Here is a 21,846-nt window from a genome sequence, read left to right as displayed (position 1 = left end):
CAGGCCACTTCCCACTGCCATCCACCAGGAGAGCCTCACTCCGCTTCCAGAAGCAAGCTCCCGCCGCCCGAGACGACGGTCGATGGGGGAGCAGGGCCGCGGGGAGCCTGAAGTACCGCCACAGAGACAGCAGTGCAGGCGGGGGGAGGGGGCAGCTGTACGCCCAGGATCTCAGCCGCAGCAGTCTCGGCACCCGCCAGGTCCACACAACAACGGGCTAAAGCATGGACGGGGATTATCGGGGCCAGGATCTTCACCGCACCGCTGCCTCCAACCGCCTCCCAGCCGCAGCTCAATGCCGATGCGACAGCTCAGGCTCCAAATACAGGCTGTAGTGGGAGAGGAGGAACGGCCGCCATCTCCGCTGCGGGCGCCGGCCGGATCGTCCGATGTCACCAGGACCAACACTAGGTAAGGTCGCAAAGTGGGGGTAACAGTCCTCTGCCCTAGATGTCCAGGGGAGCAGGCAGATAACTACGAATAGCGGAGGGGTCCTGGAGCACATTCAATGTGCGACCGCCATCTTCGCCTGCTAGGCCACGCCCCTAAGTACATTATTAAATCTCACTCATTTGGCACCAGGCCTCAACACCTTCGTAAAACACCAAGGTGCCGACGCTACACCAAATGGAGGAGCACAAAACTAGTAAAGCTCCCCCATCCATCTGAATTGCAGATACTTCCGACTCTCCCTCGCAATCGGAATTGTGAAATACGCATCTTTCAGATCCAATTTCACCAACCAGTCCCTTTCTTGAAGAATATCCCTTAACAGATGTATCCCCTCCATCTTGAAATGTTTGTACACCACATACTGATTTAAACCTCTTAAATTTATCACCAGCCTCCATCCCTTTTCTTTCTTTTTCACCAAAATAGTGCTTACAAATCCACGATCTTTCTCCAAAACGTTTTGAATGGCCCCGTTTCCCAACATTTCCTTCACCTCCTCTGCAACAATTCGTTGCAGATCCCTCTGAAAAACTAACTGTTTTGGTTCCTCCAACTGAAAAGGCTCCTACTTGAACTATATTAGATAACCTTTTACAGACTGAATAACCCAATTGCCTCTTGTAATTAACTCCCAGTTTTAAAAAAACCATTGCAACCTTCTCACTACCTCGCAGGGGATAAAACCAGAAATGATCCTCGTACCTACCTTTTGATCCTCGATTGAACTGTGCACGCCCTCTTCTTTGATACTCTCTGCCACCTCTTCCTCTGAGGATAGAAACCAGTCGCTGACTGAAATCCTCTGAATGTTGCACGTCCCTGCGAGTGGTACTGAGCCCTACTGAAGTTTCAGCTAGGGAAACGGGCTCTTGCCCCAGCCCTGTCAAAAACACCTCTTGAAAAAAACTTTGAGAAGATTGTGCCTTGTCCAAACTAGTGAAGGTTGTTACATATTTACTAACTCCCTTCAGCCATCTCTGAATAGATACCCCCTTGTATCTTCTGTGGGTTCCTTTTTCACAAAATCACCGAATTTGGGGCTTATTTTCATCAGGATTGCTTTCCTTCTCTCAGCATATAAGGCTGAATTCGCATTTCCCAAAAAACAAATGGCTCTTTGAGCCCAACCTCTTAAGAGCTCATTATCAATTTCTACGCTCCTCTTTATCGCTTCTTCTGCCATATCTAAAATACGAGCCAAAGGCCCTAAAACATCCAACAACCGGTCCTGGCACTGCTCAAGCGCCCTTTCTAAACCCTTCCTCGGGTCTCTCCCCATTTTTAAGAGATAATTTATCAGATCCGGATCTAGATCCGGGGTCATGCATGCTTTCCCGTCACCTACTGGATGTGAACACTTTGCCCTAATAACTGCTCTTGCTTCTTTCTCAAGAGGCCTTTTAATTCAAAGTTTTAGAAAACTCGCAACATGTGGCAGCGGTCACCATTCTGAGCTTCTTGGATAACGTATCGACTCAGGGCTAAACATATTTTCACCCTGAGGATCCTTAACTATTCCTTTCTCCTTCCTTTATCCACTGTCAAAATCTAGGTCCCATGCATCATCCATATAAGTCGTCTAGCAAAAACTCATCTGCCTCCTCTACAAACTCCTTATTTAGGAGCTCTTCCTCTCGACTAACTCCATCTTTTGTGCCGCTTTGGACACCCTCTTTTGTGCCGCGACGGACACCCTCCTCATTTGTGGCGCTAGGCTCACCTTTATTTCTTTTCAAAAATCTTATTCCTACCTCAATATTCTTTTCCTTTCTAGCCCTTTTTCCATATCTTCTCTCCTTTCCTCCCTCCCCTTCCTCCATTGACCAATATTCATCTTCTGAGCAATCCACTGCTCTTTTTTTCTTTAGCACACTTTCCAAAACCTCCTTCATTGAGGATCTCATCTCCTCTTGAACAACCTTTCTCAAATATGCATCGCAGTCTGAGAAGACTGTGCACGCTCAGATCTCCATCTCAAACACTAAATTCCCTTTCAAAATTTAACTTCATAAAAATAGTAATTCTACTTCTTTTTTAAAAAAAATACTTAAAACTTCCTTAACACTATAATAAGTATAAATCCACTTAAACTTTCTTCTTCCAACCCTTCAAATACCTAAATTCCCTTTCTTATTAATTTTCTATTTATAAATGTACTCACCGCGCTCCTAATCAGCTGACTAACGAAGAACAACTGATTTTCCAATTTGCCGGCAGCGCAACAATAATTTTCTCTGCGCACCAAAACCAATGTTAAAATGGCTTCCAAGCATCACCACGCAACGTGTGTAGTGACGTGATACAGAGCATCACCAGGTACAACTGTAATGCAAAAAAACATTTTTAAAATAGCCCCCATGCGTCCCCACGCAACGTACGTAATGACTCGATGACTCACATCACAAGACGCGATGCGGCGCATTACAACCACACGCTATATGAAAAAAAAGTCATTTACCTCATGCTTATGAGCGCACCGCTGCGAGCGACTCAAATATAAACAACGTTCGCGCCGCAACGGTAAATGACTTTTTTTTCATACATTTCTTCCTACAACTTCTCAAGCCTGTCAAAGATTAATAACAACCTAATTATTCGCTTACCATTCCCTACCTCTAAATGACCCATAAATTGGATCTTTAAACTAATCTGCTAAACCATAAAAAATATAATTTTCTATTCTACACATAGTAAACATAAACTAACGAGTTCTCATAACATAATCACTTTAAAATGAGCATGCAACAGTGCAATTTAATATTTAACTAAATATAACATTTAAAGAAATACTGCTCTGTCAAGGAGCAGCAATCAAAAGAGGAAGATGGCTGCCGTGATGGAGTATATATTGGACATTCTTTGTTCTGTGATTTTATTGTTTGTGATGTAATGCTTTGAAGTGCTGCAAGGAGCTTGGCAATAAAAGTTAATGCATAATGCTAGCCTCTGGTCCGGTCATGAAATTGTATCAATTCATGGCTGCCTTGGAGTACAATTTCTAAAGGTCTTGGTTTTAGACAATTTAGTAGGGAAATATGCTTTCAACCAACCATTTAAACCATTTGAAACTTATGGAGAGGTGTCACTTCTATTCCCATTAACAACTAGTATTACATTTGCTGTATGCACTCAGTTGCACACACAACCAAGAAATGTCTGCACACAAACAGGTCACTGCCGCTCAAAGAAAAAAAATAATTAGAAGGAACATTGCTCCTAACCTTCCTTTACCACTACCCACCATTAATCCAAGAATTACCTATACCTTATTTTACAACTAACCACCCCTTAATCATAAAATTACCCATAGCTCCCTCTACCCCCAACCCTAAATTTACCCCTGCGTCCAGTTACCACCACCTACCCCATAAATTTACCACTACCGGACCCTTAACCCTAAAATGACCTTAATTTCCCCTTTACCACTGCCCAACCCTACAAATTACCCTTACCTCCCTTTATCACTACTCACCCCTAAACCTAAAAAGTTATAGTTAGACTCCATTTCCGTAGGAAAATGAATTTTTGTTTTGCGAATAACTTTGGTGCACTTTGACGAATCTTCATAAAACTTGTCCAAAAAGATGTCTCCTGCACCTCAGCTCTTTCATGGAAAGATTTTTGGGTGTAGCGTGAGCCAAGAAAAAGGAAGATTCCTAAAAACCCTTTTTTCCCCCAATGCAGTTTTCTAAATAAAAATTAGACACAACTACAGCCAAAATGACTAAATAGAATTACACCCAATTTGGCAGAAAGCTAAATCTTGATCCAGAAAGCGTGCTTTTTAGGTCTCGCCTGACCAGCGCTTTAGCGCTGGCTCTGGCGAGACTTATAGTAAGCGCGTTTTGGAAGTGCAAACAGTGGCTTTGCAGGCCTCCAACTACAGTGCATGTGACCCGTCCGGGCGCGCGCACCATTTGGAGTCCTGCAACCACTTGTTTGCTTTCACTTTAGCCGTGATTCATCGCACCATTTGGCAGCCTGCGTGCCCGCCCCCACTCCCCCTCCCACTCCGTCAGCTTCAGTGCGCGCTTGTTTACTTTAAACTTGTTATCGGCTTGTGCTCGTGTGTCTTATGGGCCCCTGGACTTTGGATTGTCAGAGTGCATTTCCGTGGACTTCTCAGTGTGTGTATGAGCTCATGCGTGCAGGAGATGCACCATCTGTTTCCTCCATCTTCAGGGGCGTACAACGCTGCTGTTGTTATTCTATGAAATAATAAACCATCACTGACTCACGCCCCCCCCCCCCCCCCCACACACACAGCTGACCCGTACTCACAGCCAAGGAAAGCGGCGTCGCGAGTATATAAACATTAACAATGCAGCCCCCTGGGCCCCAGTAGAGGAGCGCCGAGCGCAGCAGCCACGCACCTACCGGCCGCGACTCCTCCCAGCTGTCGGCTGCCTCCGGTGCTCTCGTGTCCTCCCCCCACGGGTACACCCGGCATGTCTCGCACGGCGGGTCCTCAGTCCCCAGCCAGGGAGATCCCGTGGCGTCAGTCGGGAAGCGATTGTCAAGGCTTTGCCTGCTCTGAATTCTGGCCTGGTGGTGCTGCCTGAAGGCGCCGCGAAAGCCCCTCACAGCACCCGACGCCTACAGAAGCCCCAGGAAGCGGTCCTTTTAGCCGCAGACACCGCCGGCAGCACGACAACACCAGCGCCTGCAGCCTGAGCCAGCCCTGCTCCAACCGCGCTCCCGCCCCTTCCTCCCCCTCCCTGCTGCACTCACAGCTCAGCTCTCCCGCCGCCCCCAGAGCCGGAGCTGCCAAGTTATAGAGCTCCCAGCCTCCCATAGCAGGACTGGGTCCATCTCCCAGCCTCCCTTAGCAGCTCTGGCCGCATCTGCTGATGAAGAGGATAACTCTTCCTTCTTACTTGGGGACCAGGCTCGAGCCTCACACTGACAGACATGCCATAGGTTTGCACAGGGTTGGATTGGAATCAAAAATAGGACCTGGCACCCTAGAAAATGTGGCCCACATTTGCGGATTGCGCCTTTTCGAAAAAACACTGCTTCAGTGTTTTAAGTATTGAGAACATGAAGGGAAGGGGTTCTCTAAAAGAGGCATGTTTTCTTAAATTCACTGAGATAAAAAATGCCAATGTTGCCAGGACTTTTAGTGCACGAATTACTTCACAATGGTGAACCACGCCTGAATACGAGTGAGGCTACTTCTGCTCAGGCCCCCTGTTCAATCTGTGTACATTAATGGGCCGGCCCAGCAAGAGACTGGGAATGACACCTCCGCCCCCTTGGTAAAAGGGAAGTAACAAGCATTTGCAATGCAATAGGTCTCGCATTTACGGGAGTTTGAGCTATTGGCATTGTAATTGACAATGCGTTTTATTTATGTTTTACAAACAAAAAGATAAATAAGAGGCATTGTCATTTACAGTGCCAATAGCTCAAACTTGCGTAATTGCGAGACCTATTGCATTGCAAATGCTTGTTGTGATTTGGTGTAAATCCGTTCAGTAGTTTGAGAAATTAGGGTTTAAAATGCATGTATATTTAGGGATGCAGTAGATCCAAGAAATCAAAAGATGTGATCTGAATGGCTGCCACTCCACCAACAAAGATGTGGCAGCAGTGGTTTTAGGACTCTGGGACACAGTCTCCTGTCCAACGAATAAAAAAAGAATAAAAATAAAATTAAAAAAAGAAGACATATCGGGGACAGGGTAGGGACACCCTGTCCCCCTAGGCCTGGTGGGAGTGCCCCAGAGAGACTTCCCTCAGACCAAAAACATTTTTTTTTTTTATTTAACAGCACCACAAATGATTCTCAGTCCCGTCAATGTTATTTTTGTTGGTTTGTTTGTTTTAAAGGCGAAGGCTCCCACTCTTAAAATATAAGACTCTCCAGAGTGTGCTAGGACCCAGGAGTCAGCACAAGCTACTTGCAGCCCTCCTGCCCAATCCATTTTAAGGCCTCGGGACCCTTTCCCACAGGGCCACTTTCCCTTTTAGGGAGAGGGGATGCACAGGCCCCCTCCCCAAGCCATAATATGGTGCCAGGGACCCCCTGCCCAGAGGCTAATGCATTTATTTTTAATGGGGGGTGGGCGTGGGACACTCCCTCCCCAAGTCATCCTACGGCCAGGGGACCACATCCCCCAGGGTTAAAGCTATTTTTAACTGGAGGAGAGTGCTGGGGCTCACTCCTCGATCCATCCTACGCCCATGGGAACCCCATCTCCCGGGACACAATGCTGCTCCCTGGGAGAGTGCAGACAGGGAATACCAATTGAAATCCTTGCCTGCATTGTTCCAGACAGGGAACACAGCTTGCTCCCACCGAGTGGGAGCAGATAAAGAAGATGCTCCTGCATGGATGGGAGCAAACCAACAGAGTCTGTTACGCAACACTAGGGATAGGTGCAGGCCGGAGAGCTAGAAGAGGCACCAGGGCTTTGGGGCTCTGCCTGCAGCTTCCAACGATCGAGGGGGAAAGGGGGTGGGGTGTTCCACAGATGGGTACCAGGGCAACCATGGTAGAATAAAAATGTCCGGCCCTGGTCAGCACCCAGAATGGCCGCCACCCACAATTGTTATTAAAACTCAGATGGACCAGAAAACCCAAATAAATCAATAAGCTGCAGGAGCTGGTCATATTTTTCAAATTTACTGCTCCGGGGCAAGGGAGCGCCCCATTATGCCCTACAAGGGCTTTTAAACTATAGTTTTTGATCTAGAAGGTGCAGAGGTATCACCAAGCATTGTTAGGTCTCTCCTGCACTAGCGCATGCGCTCTTGCTCATTACGTTTTGCCTGCATGTGTGTTTGAGCATGCTCTACCCCTTGCCAGAGATATGGTCTTGAATAAGGAGCTTCAAGCCCGCCCATTGCTTACCATTCATCAGCTTCATTGTCACTCATTTGCTGTCTTCTAATTAGACAGTGCAAGCTATCTTCACTTCCTCTTCTTTCAGCAGGAGGATGGACCAAGTATTGATTACTTCAAAATTATTATGGTCCTTCCGCTGCTGTTGCTGTGATTGAGGTATTTTTTGTGTTTCTTTCTTCTCCTCCCCCCCACTCCCTGAGCAACATTAAATAAAATAAAAAATCATAGTAAGTCTCCTGGGTGATTATTTTTAAAGCACTTTGAGCTGGAACCGTATGCTCTTCAGCTGCAGAGCAGGAACGCCTTGTGGTTGGTTCTAGGACTACATTTTTAAAAAAGGAAATGCTTTTTATTTCAAATAAATTGTGACAATAAGTATTATTAAACATTGCGGTGTGTGTGTTTATAAAATAATTGGTGACTTTTTGACAAAGGCAATAGGTCTGCTTTATATAGGAGGATATGCTCACCTCCTGATTAAGCCAATAGGCCTGCCTCTTGGAGATTAAAACAAATTAAGGGGGGGTTGGATGCCAAAAAGGAAGTATGAGGGGGTTGGACGTAGGGCTCACGCACAGCTCCACATTACGCATGGCAATAGGCCGTGCACTGCAGGGGTTGGGCACTTGCATGATGCCGGGCGCAAGGCCTGTCTGCAGGCTAGGCCCTGGCCGTGCACGGTGGAGGGTTTGGGTGCCTGCAGGGAGTGTCACGGTGACGAACTAGAGATAAATATAACTGGTGAATTTCAGTTGTTTTGTTAGCTTAAAAACATTATGTTTTAACAGGCATTTTGACCCAACTAGAACGACCCTGTAACCTTTGTTTTTTTCAGTGAAAGTGCGCATATCTATGCTTACGATGCATGTCAAGGGAATGGTGTGGAAAAGGCATGCTTGGAACAGGATGTTTCCCTACCCATCAATTTTACTAGAATCTGTCAATAGGATGAGCGAACAGATAGAGTTTTTGTGGACTTCCACCGGCCCACCTAACAATCATGTGATCCGAACAGTACCCAGAAACCCTCTTTTTGTACACTTCCTCAATCCTTTCTATGCGCCAGTCTACCCGTGAATCTCCCATCATTCATCTGTAGGAAGCCAGTAAACCCTCAATTACTTGTACATTGCAGAGTAACTGTGGCTCTCCTGTCACTCATCTGGAGGGTGTTCACAAGTCCTCTATCCCTCTTGACTTGCAGTATATCTGTAGGGTTATATGTGACTTTATAGAAAAAAGATTACTCATAACTTCACCTAAACCGTTTCATAGACATTTTTAGAATGAATATTTACCATTTCATAGAAACCAATTCATAGAATGTCTTTTTTGAGAATTGGCTTCTGCATGCTTATTTTTAAGTTATTAATGCAAAGGTTGCAGGTCTTACTTTCATAAACAGTTTTGTAGTAAGTATTTTAGTGCTTTACTTCAGGGAACATTATTCCAGATGTATATATTTTACAGTGTCAAACAATTACTTTGGATGCTTTCAGTTTGCTGACCCCTCACCTCCCCTAAAAATTAATCCATCCCTGAACCCTTACAACTCCAAAACACCATAAATCCACCCCCCTAAAATCCTTCACCATTCCTAAACTCCGCCCATCTCTGAACTCTAAAAGCCCTTTCTAGCGCTAAACTCCACCCATCACAGAAATCTAAAAACCTCCCCTACACCCATCCATGACCTCTAAACCCTACACATCCCTGAACCCTAAAAGTCCTTTCTACCCCTATATTCCACCCATCCAACCCATAAAACCCCTCACTACACCTAATGTCCACCCATTCCTAAACCCTAAATGTCCCTTTCTACATCTAAACTCCACCGATACCCGACCTCTTAAAATCCTCACTACCCCCAAACTCCACCCATCCCTCAACCCTAAAAACCCTCAGTCTTTAGACACCACCCATCCATGAAAAAACCCTCACTACCCCTAAACTCTACCCATCTCTAAACCCTTAAAACACTTTCTACATCTAAACTCCACCCATCCATTAATCCTGAAAACCCCTCACCACCTTAAACTCCACCCAATCCTGACCCTTAAAACCGCTTCACCACCCCCAACCTCTACCCATAACTGAACTTTAAAAACCCTCACCAGCCCTAAACTCTGCCCATCCATGAACTTTGAATCCCCCAGCACCCTTACACTCCACCCAACCCTGAACCCTAAAAACACCTCCAACCCCTTAACTCCACTTATCCATGAACCCTAAAAATCCCTCACTGCCACTTAATTCCACCTAGCCCTGAACCATAAAACAACCGTTTTTAAGTCTGAACGCCACCCATTCCCGATGCCTAAAAAGCCCTCATCACTATCACCCCTAAACGTTTCTCATCCCTGACCAGATCTTTCCTTTAAAAGGTTTCCTTTAATTTTGTATTTATTTGTTTTGCCTTAAAATTCTTTCCTCAAAATTCTTTTTCCATGATCTGGTTTCCTCCAATGTTGTATCTCAGTTTTCGTTTTTCCCCATTAATTCACATGCATCAATTTACCCCTGGCCAGTCATCTACAGTTGTTATCAACTCCTGCTTTACTAGTATACCCTGCAGATTATTTTTTTCTTCTGCTGTCATTCATCTACAGGCTGTCCATATCTCTTAACGTTTCCAGGAATCTTGATGATTTCTTCTATTCCTCATTTCCTGTAAAGAATCCAGGGAACCACTTGTCACTCACCTGCAGGGTATCTGAAAGTAAGCCCTTCATTACTCCTTGCCTGCACAGTATCCATACATTTCCTATTGCTCATGTACAGGGTGCTCATATATCTGGAAATTCCCACGGTTATTGTGGACCTTCATCATTCTTTGTACCAAGCCGAGTGTACAGGGATCCCAGGTGTAACTCATGTGGAGGGTGCCAATATGCCATTTATTGACCCTACAACGTTTTTTTCAGAACTTCCTTCTCTTTTCAGCCACTGTCCAATACCAGTAGGTCTCCAAGTCAGAGAGTCATAAGATGACAATTGCAGGGTTCTTGTCATCTTCAGCAAGTTGGTGTATCCAGCAAAGTATCTATGGAATCAATCCCTTTGTTGCTTATCTGCAGTGTGCTCATAAGACATCCGTAGAAGTTCCTCGGTTCGCGCAGACTTCCTCGGTTACCCTCTCAGCACTTAAAATATACATGCATCTCCTCATAACTTGAGGTCTGAGCAGTGCCCATGAGCCATGCCTTGGGTTCCAGGATTTGTGCAGATTTCCTGCAAACCTTGTGCACTTCGAAGTATCTAGTTATCTCTTCATTACTCACTGGCGAGGTGCCCATTAGTCAGTCCGACATTACTCATATCCCATGAGGTATCTGCAGATCTTCCACTAGTTATCTGTAGAGCTTAACAGTTAGATGATTCTTGTAGATTGCCTCCATTCCGCATACCCTGCAGAACATCCACAGTAATTTTTCATCTATGGGGTGCCTGCAAGCCTTCTGTTGACCCTTCCAACAATCTGCAAGACTTTCTCCTGCCTTGAAACTGTTGACTATACAGAGATCTTGCCATCAGTGTTCTATGGGTTGTCACAAGTTATCTCTTGATAGTTGCAGGGTTCTTGTGGACTTTGTCCATTCCTTATATTCTGAGGAGTATCCATGGATCAACATATATACATAGAAGATGGCTGAACTGATGACCAAAGCAACTGATGACCTTCAGGTCGGTCAGGAAATGAAGGAGTAGTTCGAACTAAAGGTTACACATACTAGGTACCAGAAATGACAGAAATAATTACATTCAAGCAAACTGGTCTTAGCACTCTGGATGACAAATGGGGTGATTAACATTTAGGCTACAAAATAACCCAACTGGCTGAATCCACACTTCCAGAAGAAGCATCAGCACTTCTTATAGCCAATGTCTAGCTGAGGTGGAGAGTTGCATTCTGACCTATTTCACAGAGCAGAAACCGATGGCTGAGTAAACAAAGTGAATCTTGCCTCCGATTTGATGCTTGCAAAGAAGGAGAATGTTGACCAGTTAAGGATCGCTTTTCTCACCCGGCGGACTTTTGAGATGATCCTGTTCTGTGCCCATGATTTTGAGACGTGTCAGTCTCCCTTTAAAGAGCAAGTTTTACAGCATGCCGGACAGCATCCCGGTCTATCTGCATCAAGAAAAATATCCTAGTGATAGGCCTACGAGTAAGTTACAGCCCCTACTGTTCATGGGTCAGTGAGCTAGCTCTGTGGCCTAATCGCGTGGGCTGCACAGCAGAAAACCAAGCTGTACACTCAAAGCAATCAAGTGCCAGGTCCTACTGTAATGCATCTTGGGCATCTCTTAACAACTCTGAAGACCTCAGCTTGGCCAGTCTGGTAACAGTCATAGGGAATCCAGAAAACCCGTGACCAGCTGATGTCAGTTGTTTCAAGTGCCTTATGAGTGTAATACATACGCAACATTGATGACTTGTCCAGTACTATTTCCGATCCAAAAGGACATGGTTTCTACCCATTCCAAGTCTCCGTCTCACGGGGACACAGGTTCTTTTTCTCTTCACTCCAAGCCATGGTATAGTGTTCTGTTGGCTGTCATCCATGCAAAAGGACTCTCTAGCACTTTAAAAATTCCAGAGTTCTTAAAGTTTAGTCATGGTTCGCTATTGTCCCTAAACTCCTATTCTCAGCCCCACCTGGTAGAGCTTGTCGGTGCCCGTGGTCTCATGGTGCACCCCGGCTAATGGAACATATTGACCTAGACCGGCTAATTCTGAGATGGGACCCCAGACATTTGAGACTCAGGGGATGTCCTTGTGAGTGTCGGGTCCTTTTCATCAGGCATTCTCCCTACCAGACTATCAGATCCCCACTAGCTTAATTAACTAGCCTCCTCGACAATTTTGAACAAGCCTTTTGTACCCTAGAATAAATATTCCAACATGAATGGCACAGTTGTTCCAGTTTGTCTTTGTGTTTTTATTTGCTAGCTACTCCCCCCACATAGGATCAAACCCACTAAGTTGACCATTGTTGTACCTAGGGCTATCACACATTTCAGGACCCCTTTCAGGGAGCCACAAGGCAAGCAGGAGTTCCTGGGCCCAACTGTAAGGGTTGAGTCCTTTTACTCTTGATGGCATGGATCATGAGCAACTGAGCCAAGTACCCCTTCTACACTTACCTCTCATGGTAAGTGTGGTCCAAGTAGTCCAAGTTTCCCTCTATGTGTGTGTGTGGGGGGGGGGGGTTGGATAAAGGAAGTTTGAACACGTGAGGGCGTGAACACAGGCTGACAGTTCAAAATGCGTGCATCAATAAATCATTGTGCAGTATTATACTCACTTTTATGAAAAAAAAAAAAAAAAGGAGGTCTTTTATTTTTACTGCTACCCACATGAAGGAAAAATACAACATTCACAAACAACTATAGAATCCCACCAAGGTCAGGGCTCTAGTATTTACTTGGCAGTCCCCTGTCCCACTTTCTCCTCGCTTTAGAGATAATCTTTTTTCTCAATTCACGAATGGCAACATCCAGGGTGTGCCCTACTAGTAGAACAAGTCTAAAGAGACCACTATGACTATGTTTAAAGCCAACGGTGCTTCAGCACTGCAGCGCTAATTAGCTGCAACTTTCCCCAGGGCCGACTGGCCCGAAAACAGTCTTACTCTTACTTCGCAGGATCAGAGTGACCAGAGATCCTGGGAGCGCTCCTTCCATGGGTGCTGGAGTGGCAGCAGTCAATTCAGGTGAGTTTGCTGAAAGCAGCCCTGAGCGGGCTGCACCCAACGGTCAGTCTGCACACGAGCTTGTGCCTCCACAGCGACCGATGTTAACGCCTCCCATTTACCCGCTAAATCTCCGGTTCCTCTTGCATATTGGAGGTGCAAGATGATGATACATAGCTCATGGTTGAGGGTCCTTTGTCTTGGGCAGGTGCACAGGGTCCACAGTTGCCTCACTCTTCTCGGCGAGGACTCTGACCCGGTCACACAACTTGCTGGTCCCAGTGACCCACTGTGGTATATGGTGTCACCGTAACTTCACAATACACTGGCTCAGGCCCAATTGGCAGAGCAAAGTACTTGGTGGATGCCCCTCTTGGCACACGGATCGTGGCCCATTACCACACACAGGCTACGACCCTTACGCATGGCGGTTTTCTCACAGGGGCCCCTCTTGGTACAAGGGGTCGCTGGTTTCCTGCTACGCATGGCTCTTGCCCGATCGACTTAGCGATGCACACGGCTTAATTCATGGTGGACCTCCTGTGACATACGAGGGTTGCCGACTTCATTCTGCACATAGGCAATGACCCGATCAGTGCAGCAGCCATCCCCTTACACCAGGAGTCCACTTGACAGGGCTCTCCACTGGACTTAGGTCCTCCAACACTCTTCTTCCTAACAACGCTCACTGGTCTTAGAGAGCAGGCAGGCACTGGTGCTACAAAGCTAGAGGGTTTTGGAATCCATGCGTGATGTCCCCTCAACCAGCAGGGAGACCATTAGACTTTGGCCCCCAGGCCTGGTCACAGCAGATGACTTGCAGAGCTTCCCCTCATAATACATATGACAATTTATGGGGTCTTAAATTCCTCCTCTTGTAGCCCATTTCCAGACACCAAATAGAATTTAGAATCTGAGTCTTTGACATTTGTGTTAGGGGCTGCGTCTTTCGAAGAGCCCACTCCTCTGCCTATTCTTTCTCTTAAAAGTAGTCTGTCACAGCAGGAGTGATTTCAAAGCCGATACCCCCACAACATAGACCATGGGAGTGACTAGAGTTCACACCTGGACACTAGCCACAGTGATATGAATATCAAAAGTTTAGCCCAGGAGCCCAGCCCTACTGATTCTCTTAGCCCCATGTCCTTCCAGAGATGCTTCCAGGCCACTTCCTTGTGACCCCTCACTGAATTTAAGAGCACCCTTTGAAAAGTATAGTGGAAACCTGGGTCTCCCCTCTCCAGTAAGTGTTCCACCCACGTTACAGAAATGCAGTAATACAAAAAGCAGTCTGGGGGGGGGGGGAGGGGGTTCTCTACCTCCTCACCATGTTTCACTTGCATGCCTGGGCCTCCCAAAATGGAACCCAGGGCCCTCCATGTATTGTACCATCCACAGGTACACAAACCCAGAGCATGCATACAACCTGCACACACTGCACAGCATCTTTCATGTACTGTACCACTCACAGGCACACATACATTTAACAGGCGCGCAATACACAGCACTGTATCCGTCATGTATTTTTAGCACTCATAGGCACACATACATCCACCATATGCACTCACCATGCATGCAATACACAGCACAACAACCTACATGTATTGTACCACTCAGGCACACGTTGACCCAGCACATTCACTTCACCTTGCAACACCGCCAGTACTGCATTATCCTTGTATTGCACCATTCCCAAGTACGCATACACCCGTCGCAAACACACCACTCCTACACTGTTCACTCCAACTGATCACTACACAGTATGCTGCCACCACTATGAGGGTAGGTCTTTGGGTGCCCCTCCCGGTCCAACAAGATCACAATTCATGAGACAAGCCTATGTCATGGCGTACACACATGATCTGTATTGCCTAGGACAACAACAAAAAATCAGCATCAGGGATCCAGTCATCACTACAGTTGGGCACTCAGGGCAGGGGTGCACGTCCATTACAATGCTGAGGACTTTTCTGTCCCAACAAAAATGCTACAGGATGGGGCAAAAGCAAAAAGAACTATTGTTGGACAGAATGTTGAATAATGTCAAACATTCACCCCAGTACAGAGATCTGGGTTTAAATCCCTCGTTGTTTTGCTCCCAATGCCATTCCAGTTTAAACCCAGGCATATGCAAATCAGTCTTGACCCTGTTCCCCATGGCAACAGTCCAGCCCGAAATGCCAGGCTCTCCCTGGAATGGAAAACAAGCATCCTAGGACCGGTTTCAGGGTTTCACCCTTCATCAGCCAAACTAACTTGAATCCAGTGGCATGGACAGCCCGGAACTCACGTCTGGGCATACCCATCCCACTCAGGGGGGACATAAGCAAAACAAGCATTGGCATAGCCAATAGGTCTCGCCTTTGGGACCTTATAAGTGTATAGCCATGCAACAGTTGATGTTGCACCAAGGATATTGTGCTGCATAACTAAATACTTATATGGTCCCAAAAGCGAGACCTATTGGCTATGCCAATGCTTGTTTGGAACTGTCACTTATATTTTATCCTCAGACTTTGATCCATAACAGGAGAGAGAAAGGATGAAAGGCAAAGTCAGAACACAGGCATGAAAAACAACATGGAAAGTGTGATAAATGGTCAAAGAGTGAATGGTGGCAGATGAGAGGCATGAGTTGACATGTAGGCTAGACAGCCTTGGCAACCCCAACATTCACCAGCAGCAGGTTCCTAAACGAATTCTTTTACAATAAACACTGCCAACCGAGATCCCCCTGTTTGCTAGAAAGTGTGGGAAGGGGTAGTTGTTAAAGGGCAAACAGCTGTATGGGAAAGGTAAAAATAGTTGCACTACTCCAAAATGGTGCACTTTACTCCTGTGTAACGTAAACTGCACTGGCTGCTCGTTAAGTACCGACAGCACTTACATCACTTGATCGGTATGGTTCAAGTCAAGGACATTTGTATTGCACACACATAATTCACAAGAGTCATGGCGCTTGCAGACGGCTCTGACAAAAAAGGACTAAGATCTCATTCTCAAAAAGCCAGGTCTTCAACTTTTTGCGGAAGCAGCTATGTTCAGAAATACTGCGCAGGTGTAAGGGCATTTTGCTCCAGGATGCCGGTGTCAAAAAAGAAAAGGATCGGCCCCCTTGCCTAGCAGTTTGAATTCTGAGGGGGGGTCAGCAGTGCCTCATTGCTGGATCGAAGCATTCTGGGCGGCTGTTACCAGCGTAATTTTTGCAACTAGTATTTTGGACCATTTCCATACATATGCTTATGAGTTACGCATAGGATTTTAAAAAGAGTTCGCTTTTTCACTGGAAACCAATGAAAAATATTTTAACAGGAGGTGAAGGAGGATCTTTGTGGGAGGTCAAGGACTAGCCTGGCAGCGGTATTCTGCAGAACCTGGAGCCTATTTAAAAGGTTTTCATTTATTGAAAGCAATAAGGCGTTGCCGTAGTCCATTCTGTTTATAATCAATCCCTGTATTAGTGGTTTCCGCGCCTCGGTAGGAATCCATTTAAAAACCTTCCGTAGACTGCGCACAACGCCAAAACAGGTGCCAATTACATGGTTTGTATGGCCCTTCACGGACAAACAATTGTCCATGTAAAAACCAAGATTACGGACCATGTTGTTTCGGGGGGGGACATGGGCCTAGCCTAGAGGGCCACCCGTCGTGCGTCCAATGGTCCATAGCCTTGCCAAAGAGCATGATCTCTGACTTCTCCCTGTTAAGCTGGAGATGGTTAGACCTCATCCATTTGTCAACATGAGCCATGAAGTTCTTAAAACGCAGCTTGGTGTCCGTGGGATCTGGGCCTAAGGTGATCAGAATCTGAGTGTCATCTGCATAGGATATGACATCAAAACCATATGTTCTGATCACCTTAGCCAATGGGGTCATGTACAGATTGAAAAGCGTAGGGCTCAAGATAGAGTTCAGTCATGGTTAAGTGAATAAAAATAAAAGTCAATGTCTCACCATCCTTTCCATTCACTTGGTCTCAAGAGTAGGTCTGCTTGTGGTTCCAAAGGCGAGACTAGTCAGAGTAGCAAGTCCTCTGCCTACCTGGCTGCTAACCTCTGGTACGCTCTCACTGGAGGCCCTGGGTGCAAATGAAGGCCAGGTGTCCAGGGCGACCCAGCAATGAGGGTTGGCACAAAACAGACCCCCTGTGATGACCCTGGGCAGACAGGCCTCCTCTCCCGGAGATATGGTGCATGAGAAAAGTAAGGCCACCTATCCTTCCAATGCCAGGTGAAAACTTCTCATTTAATACTAGTCGCTCTTCTCTTTCTACCTGTTCTTCTATGTCTGCACTTGAACGATTCCTGTGGGTTTTAAGCCTTACAAACAATATTGGATTGGATAACAAATATAGTATGCACTAGTGACGTCATCAAACAGTGCCACAAGATGAGTAGTTGTCTAATGGCAACTGCCAGCAAGTAATCAGGCTATCACTGTGGGTCTCCTACCTCAAGGGGCCTCTTGAACCAAGTTGAGGTGCAGTACCTCGCACTTTCCAGGGGAGATTTAAACACAAGTTGTCTTGCAACATTAGCCCCACATTTCTGCAGAACACTTCGAGCTGCGTTAAGCACAGGGTGCTTCTCAGACAATTTGTGCTCGAAATGCGGCACGAGCGCCTTCAAAACGATTAGTCTTGTTATGTTCAGATTTGCATGACGCCCAGTCACGAGGAAAGAGTCATCAATTCTCCTTTTGATATTCTAATATTTTTTACCTCTTCCCGTGAGCCCTTTGAATATTATAGTACCTGCGTTTAGTAGCTAACAAGCACCTCTTTGAAAAGGCCCGCAGAGTGCAGCTAAGTGCATTGTAATGACACGTTACGTGAAAAGCTCCTAGTAATAACTTGTAGCACATTAAAGCTGCGTTTCTACAACAACAGCACTCCCTTGCCACGACTCCATGATTACAAGGGAGAAGGCCACATTAATTAGGACTCTTTGAAATAGGGCTCTTTTGTGCGACTTCTCTGGCGTGCACTCAGGGGTGGACAGGCCCGCAGGTGAATGAAGAGATTCTCTTAAAGGCTGCTGCCTTAGAAATTCGTAAGTCCTCCTGCAGAATCAGTCACCTTCCTAAGTTGACTGGTCCAAGTCTGAGGGCGGGAAGAGTGCACGAGAGCTACGCGGGCTGTCAGAATCTGAATGGTTTTATTGTGCGATTAAATAAAATGATTACAAACGTATGATTATTCTCCAGGCCTCATGTTCCGGTTCTTGGGATGTGCCTTCTCACTCGACACCACTTTCCAGCAAATTAGAAAGAAGTGAGTGCTTTAAAGAGTTGTCAGCAGGACCTAACGTGAGCTTTGGCTACACCCAGAGGAATAGTGATGTTCTTTTTGGTTATTTGTTTCTCCAATTGAGTGGTTGCGCTGCAAAGCTTGAGAACTTTTACATCTCAAAAGTACTCTGGAGCGTCACACATTCAATGCGTAATCTCGCACATGCAATGTATACAGAAAACAATAGTTTTTTGCACTGCAGAATGCCTTTTTAGCATTTAATTGGGGTTCAAAATGCAAGCCATCCCGTAGGTATAGTGATTGAAAGAACCAATGCATCGACGAGGACTCAAAAGTGAAAGTAGCGTGACGAGGCAGGGGTGAGGCGGAGGAGCAATGAAGTGAGAGGAAAGCCAGATGGCGCCTGACCAGGCGCTGAAAGCTGGTGGTTGCACGCGTGAACGCAAGCGCTAGGTCAGCCAAAGCAGCTTGTGGTAGCACTTTTTAAAGCCCCTACTAAATGTCTCGCAGAGCAGCGCATGCGCTGGCTCTAGCGAGACCTAAAGAACAATTGTTGTACAGAATGTAGAACAATGTCAAACATTCACCCCAGTACAGAGATCTGGGCCTAAATCTGTCGTTTTTGCTCCCCATACCATTCCAGTTTAAACCCAGCTATATGCAAATCAGTTTTGACCCCGTTCCCTGTGGGAAAAGTCCAGCCCGAACTGCCAGGCCAGATTCTCCCTGAACTAGAAAAGGTTAGGGCAGGCATAGCTGAAGAAACTTTATAAAATAGCTGTTTTGGGTGATTAGGATAAACAATGATTTTCATGAACTCTAAAACAACAAGCATTTGCAATGCAATAGGTCTCGCATTATTAAAGTTCGAGCTATTGGTGTTGCATTATTTAGCAATGCCAATAGCTCAAACTATAATAATGCGAGACCTACTGCATTGCAAATGCTTGTTTGCATTTTTACTGCTCTCTTCAGAGATTTTGAGCAAGTAGCACTGTAAATGCCAATGCCTTTTATTTATGTGTTGTTTTTAAAACAGATAAATAAAATACATTGTCATTTACAGTGCCAATAGCTTAAACTCTTGCAAATGCGAGACCTATTGCATTGCAAATGCATTTGGCGCCCGGGCTATAAAAATGAAAAGCGTTAGGAGAGTGCGTGTCCTGCTACAACAGCAGGCAGTACAAAGCTATTTGAGAAAATAGAGCTCGGAGGCTGTGATTAAAGCCTACCGAGTAACAACGCACATAACAGGGGATGTGGCCATTGGAGCTTACAAAATGAGGCAAGGCGGTACTAAGCCTTTTGGCCAATGAACAGCCACAGTTTACAGTAGACAATGACAACCCAATAATAATTATATATATATATTTAGGTATCGCCTAGCGACGCAGTGCGAAAGCGCGGTCACTAGCGAGATCTATTGTTACTGACTTGCTTTGGAAGGGAGACAGGACATGTGCACGCGCAGGACGGACTGCAATTGTGAACGCGCCCGTGAACACGCACGTACAGACACGCGATGTGCACATCTCCTGTCCCCCTTCCGTCCTCGCAAGCCTCATGCAATTTTACTTTTATGCACATGCGTGCTCCAAGCGCGGCGCGCTTTACACCTACAGCATGCCCCACTTACCGGCTCTTGTGGGGACTCTGCGCTGCTCCTCAGCTGTTCTCGTGTCTTCAGCCGGTCACTGCAGCAACACGCGGGGCTCCGTCTTGTTCTTTGAAGGGTGGGTGACCTCAGAATAAAAGCTAGAAGCCCTCTGTTCTAGTACTTTTGTGTCATCATACTGTTGCCACTGATCCTCTGTACATTGGCGCTGCAGATCTGAACGATGTTGTTAAAATCCCGGGACGGGGAGCGCTGCGGGTCCAAGTGCCCATACATGGCGGCGGTAGTGTGTCTGCTTTTTCTCGCTGCTATGAAGGCTTCCCAGGTGCTACCTCCTTCGATCAAATACGGCGATCTGACTTGCCCCGGTACTGCTCCCAAGCCCTCTCCACTGCTCCGGCCTGCACCCTAGCGTTAGGTCCGCTATAGTCTGATCTCTGAACCTGCCCCAGGTGTCAGCTGTGTACCCAAACACCCATACCACGCATGCGCCACACGCAGAGCAAGGCACGCCTTACGGCGGGCGCACTCGATCCTTACGTGCTACGTAACAAGGGCTTGGTTGGAAATAGAAGATTAGTTGTTGTAACAGGCGGCGTGTCTTTACTGTAACAAATCCCTCACGTTTATTTTAAGTAGTCGCTATAGTTGTATTTTTCCTAAAATTTATATATCGTTTTGAGGGGTTTCTCAGTTTAACATAATTACCAGTTTTCTATGACTTGATGTTTGAGGTAGATCCTGTTATTCTGGGCGATAGTGCGTGGCACATAAGAACTAGCAGTGGCATGGCCAATAGGTCTCGCCTTTTGGATGTGAATGCAGACCCACTAGCTTGGCCATTGTTTTGTGCAGATATTGTTTACCATCATCAGGTGCGAGGCTGCGCATGCATGCACTGGTCATTTATAAGCTGGGGAGGTGGACGAAAGAGAAAATGTACCACTCAAAGAAAAAAACAAGCATTTGCAATGCAATAGGTCTCGCAGTTACACAAGTTAAAGCTATTGGCATTGTAAATGACAATGCCTTTTATTTATGTTTTTAAAACGAAAACAAATATAAAAGGCATTGTTATTTGTAAAGTCTGCATTTTAAAATGTCTTATCGGGTTAAGGCACCTGCTGCAGAGATCGTTGTGCCACAGCTATAGCTCAGGGAATAATATTAACTCTGGAGGTTAGCACTTTTGCTGGAGAGATCTGTGTCTAGTACCAGGTTTGAATCAGAGTGGTATAGAACGTCAATGTCTCCTGCAATGCACATTATGTACCATGCCGATGACAGATTTTTATTTTATGTAGATGGGTGAGTGGGTTACTGCTTTCAACAGAGTGCCTTTTGTTACTTGCAGTTCATAAATTGTAATCCTTCTAATATAGCACAGTGAGCTATGAAGGACATGTGATTCCAACACTATATCACCCTGTCTTATGTAACATCTTGTAAATTAATTTACACGACTACATAGTTTATCGTCAATGTATGTGTACGTTGCATAAAGCGCTCCATCACTCTGCCTTGGGATGAATTGCGCTACAAAAGAAACAAAATAGTGAACATTAAATTATTTGTGTAAATATTGGGACGGACCAATACAGTTGACATTCTTACAGTGCATGCATCTCTTATAAACAGGGGCTGGACAAAAGCAAAAGCATGCCTCTGTTTAGTACCTGTGAAGTGATAAGCTGTGTGCCTTTGTTTCCATTCTGGTACATTTGCATCCAAGTGTATGGCTCCAGACCACACCCAGCCAGGATCATATTGGGACAAAAGAAGGCCTGATGGCCCCTCATCTTCGATCCTGGCCTTTGACCCAGCTAGGGGTGAAAATAAAAAAGCCCCCAACCTACCTCAACGTTGCTGCTCGGAATGAAAGCAGACACGGTGCAGGCGCTGCTGAAGGTGTCCCAGGGTGTGAAAATTACACGAGACATGTTCAGCATCTTGGCAGGGTGGACGGTCCTTATGAAAA

At 46.0% G+C, this 21,846-nt stretch overlaps 1 protein-coding gene across 2 annotated transcripts in view; it reads right to left on the bottom strand.

Annotated features, from left to right (window-relative positions):
- Positions 1–21,846, bottom strand: part of GYS1 (glycogen synthase 1) — a 187,395-nt gene that overhangs the window by 151,251 nt on the left and 14,298 nt on the right. Inside the window, exon 1 of one of the 2 annotated variants that reach the window (XM_085616285.1) lies at positions 4,831–4,947. The exons of the other annotated variant lie outside the window; for it this stretch is intronic. Within the exon in view, the coding sequence (XP_085472411.1) occupies positions 4,831–4,903 (73 nt within the window). The 5' untranslated portion in view covers positions 4,904–4,947. Of the gene's footprint in view, positions 1–4,830; positions 4,948–21,846 lie in introns of those variants that run through there. 2 annotated transcript variants of the gene reach the window in all.

This window comes from Triturus cristatus, chromosome 7, assembly GCF_964204655.1.
Source record: "Triturus cristatus chromosome 7, aTriCri1.1, whole genome shotgun sequence".
In the NCBI taxonomy this organism is placed as follows: domain Eukaryota; kingdom Metazoa; phylum Chordata; class Amphibia; order Caudata; family Salamandridae; genus Triturus; species Triturus cristatus.
Note: the sequence above shows the minus strand (reverse complement) of the source record. Positions and strands in the feature narration are given on the sequence as shown.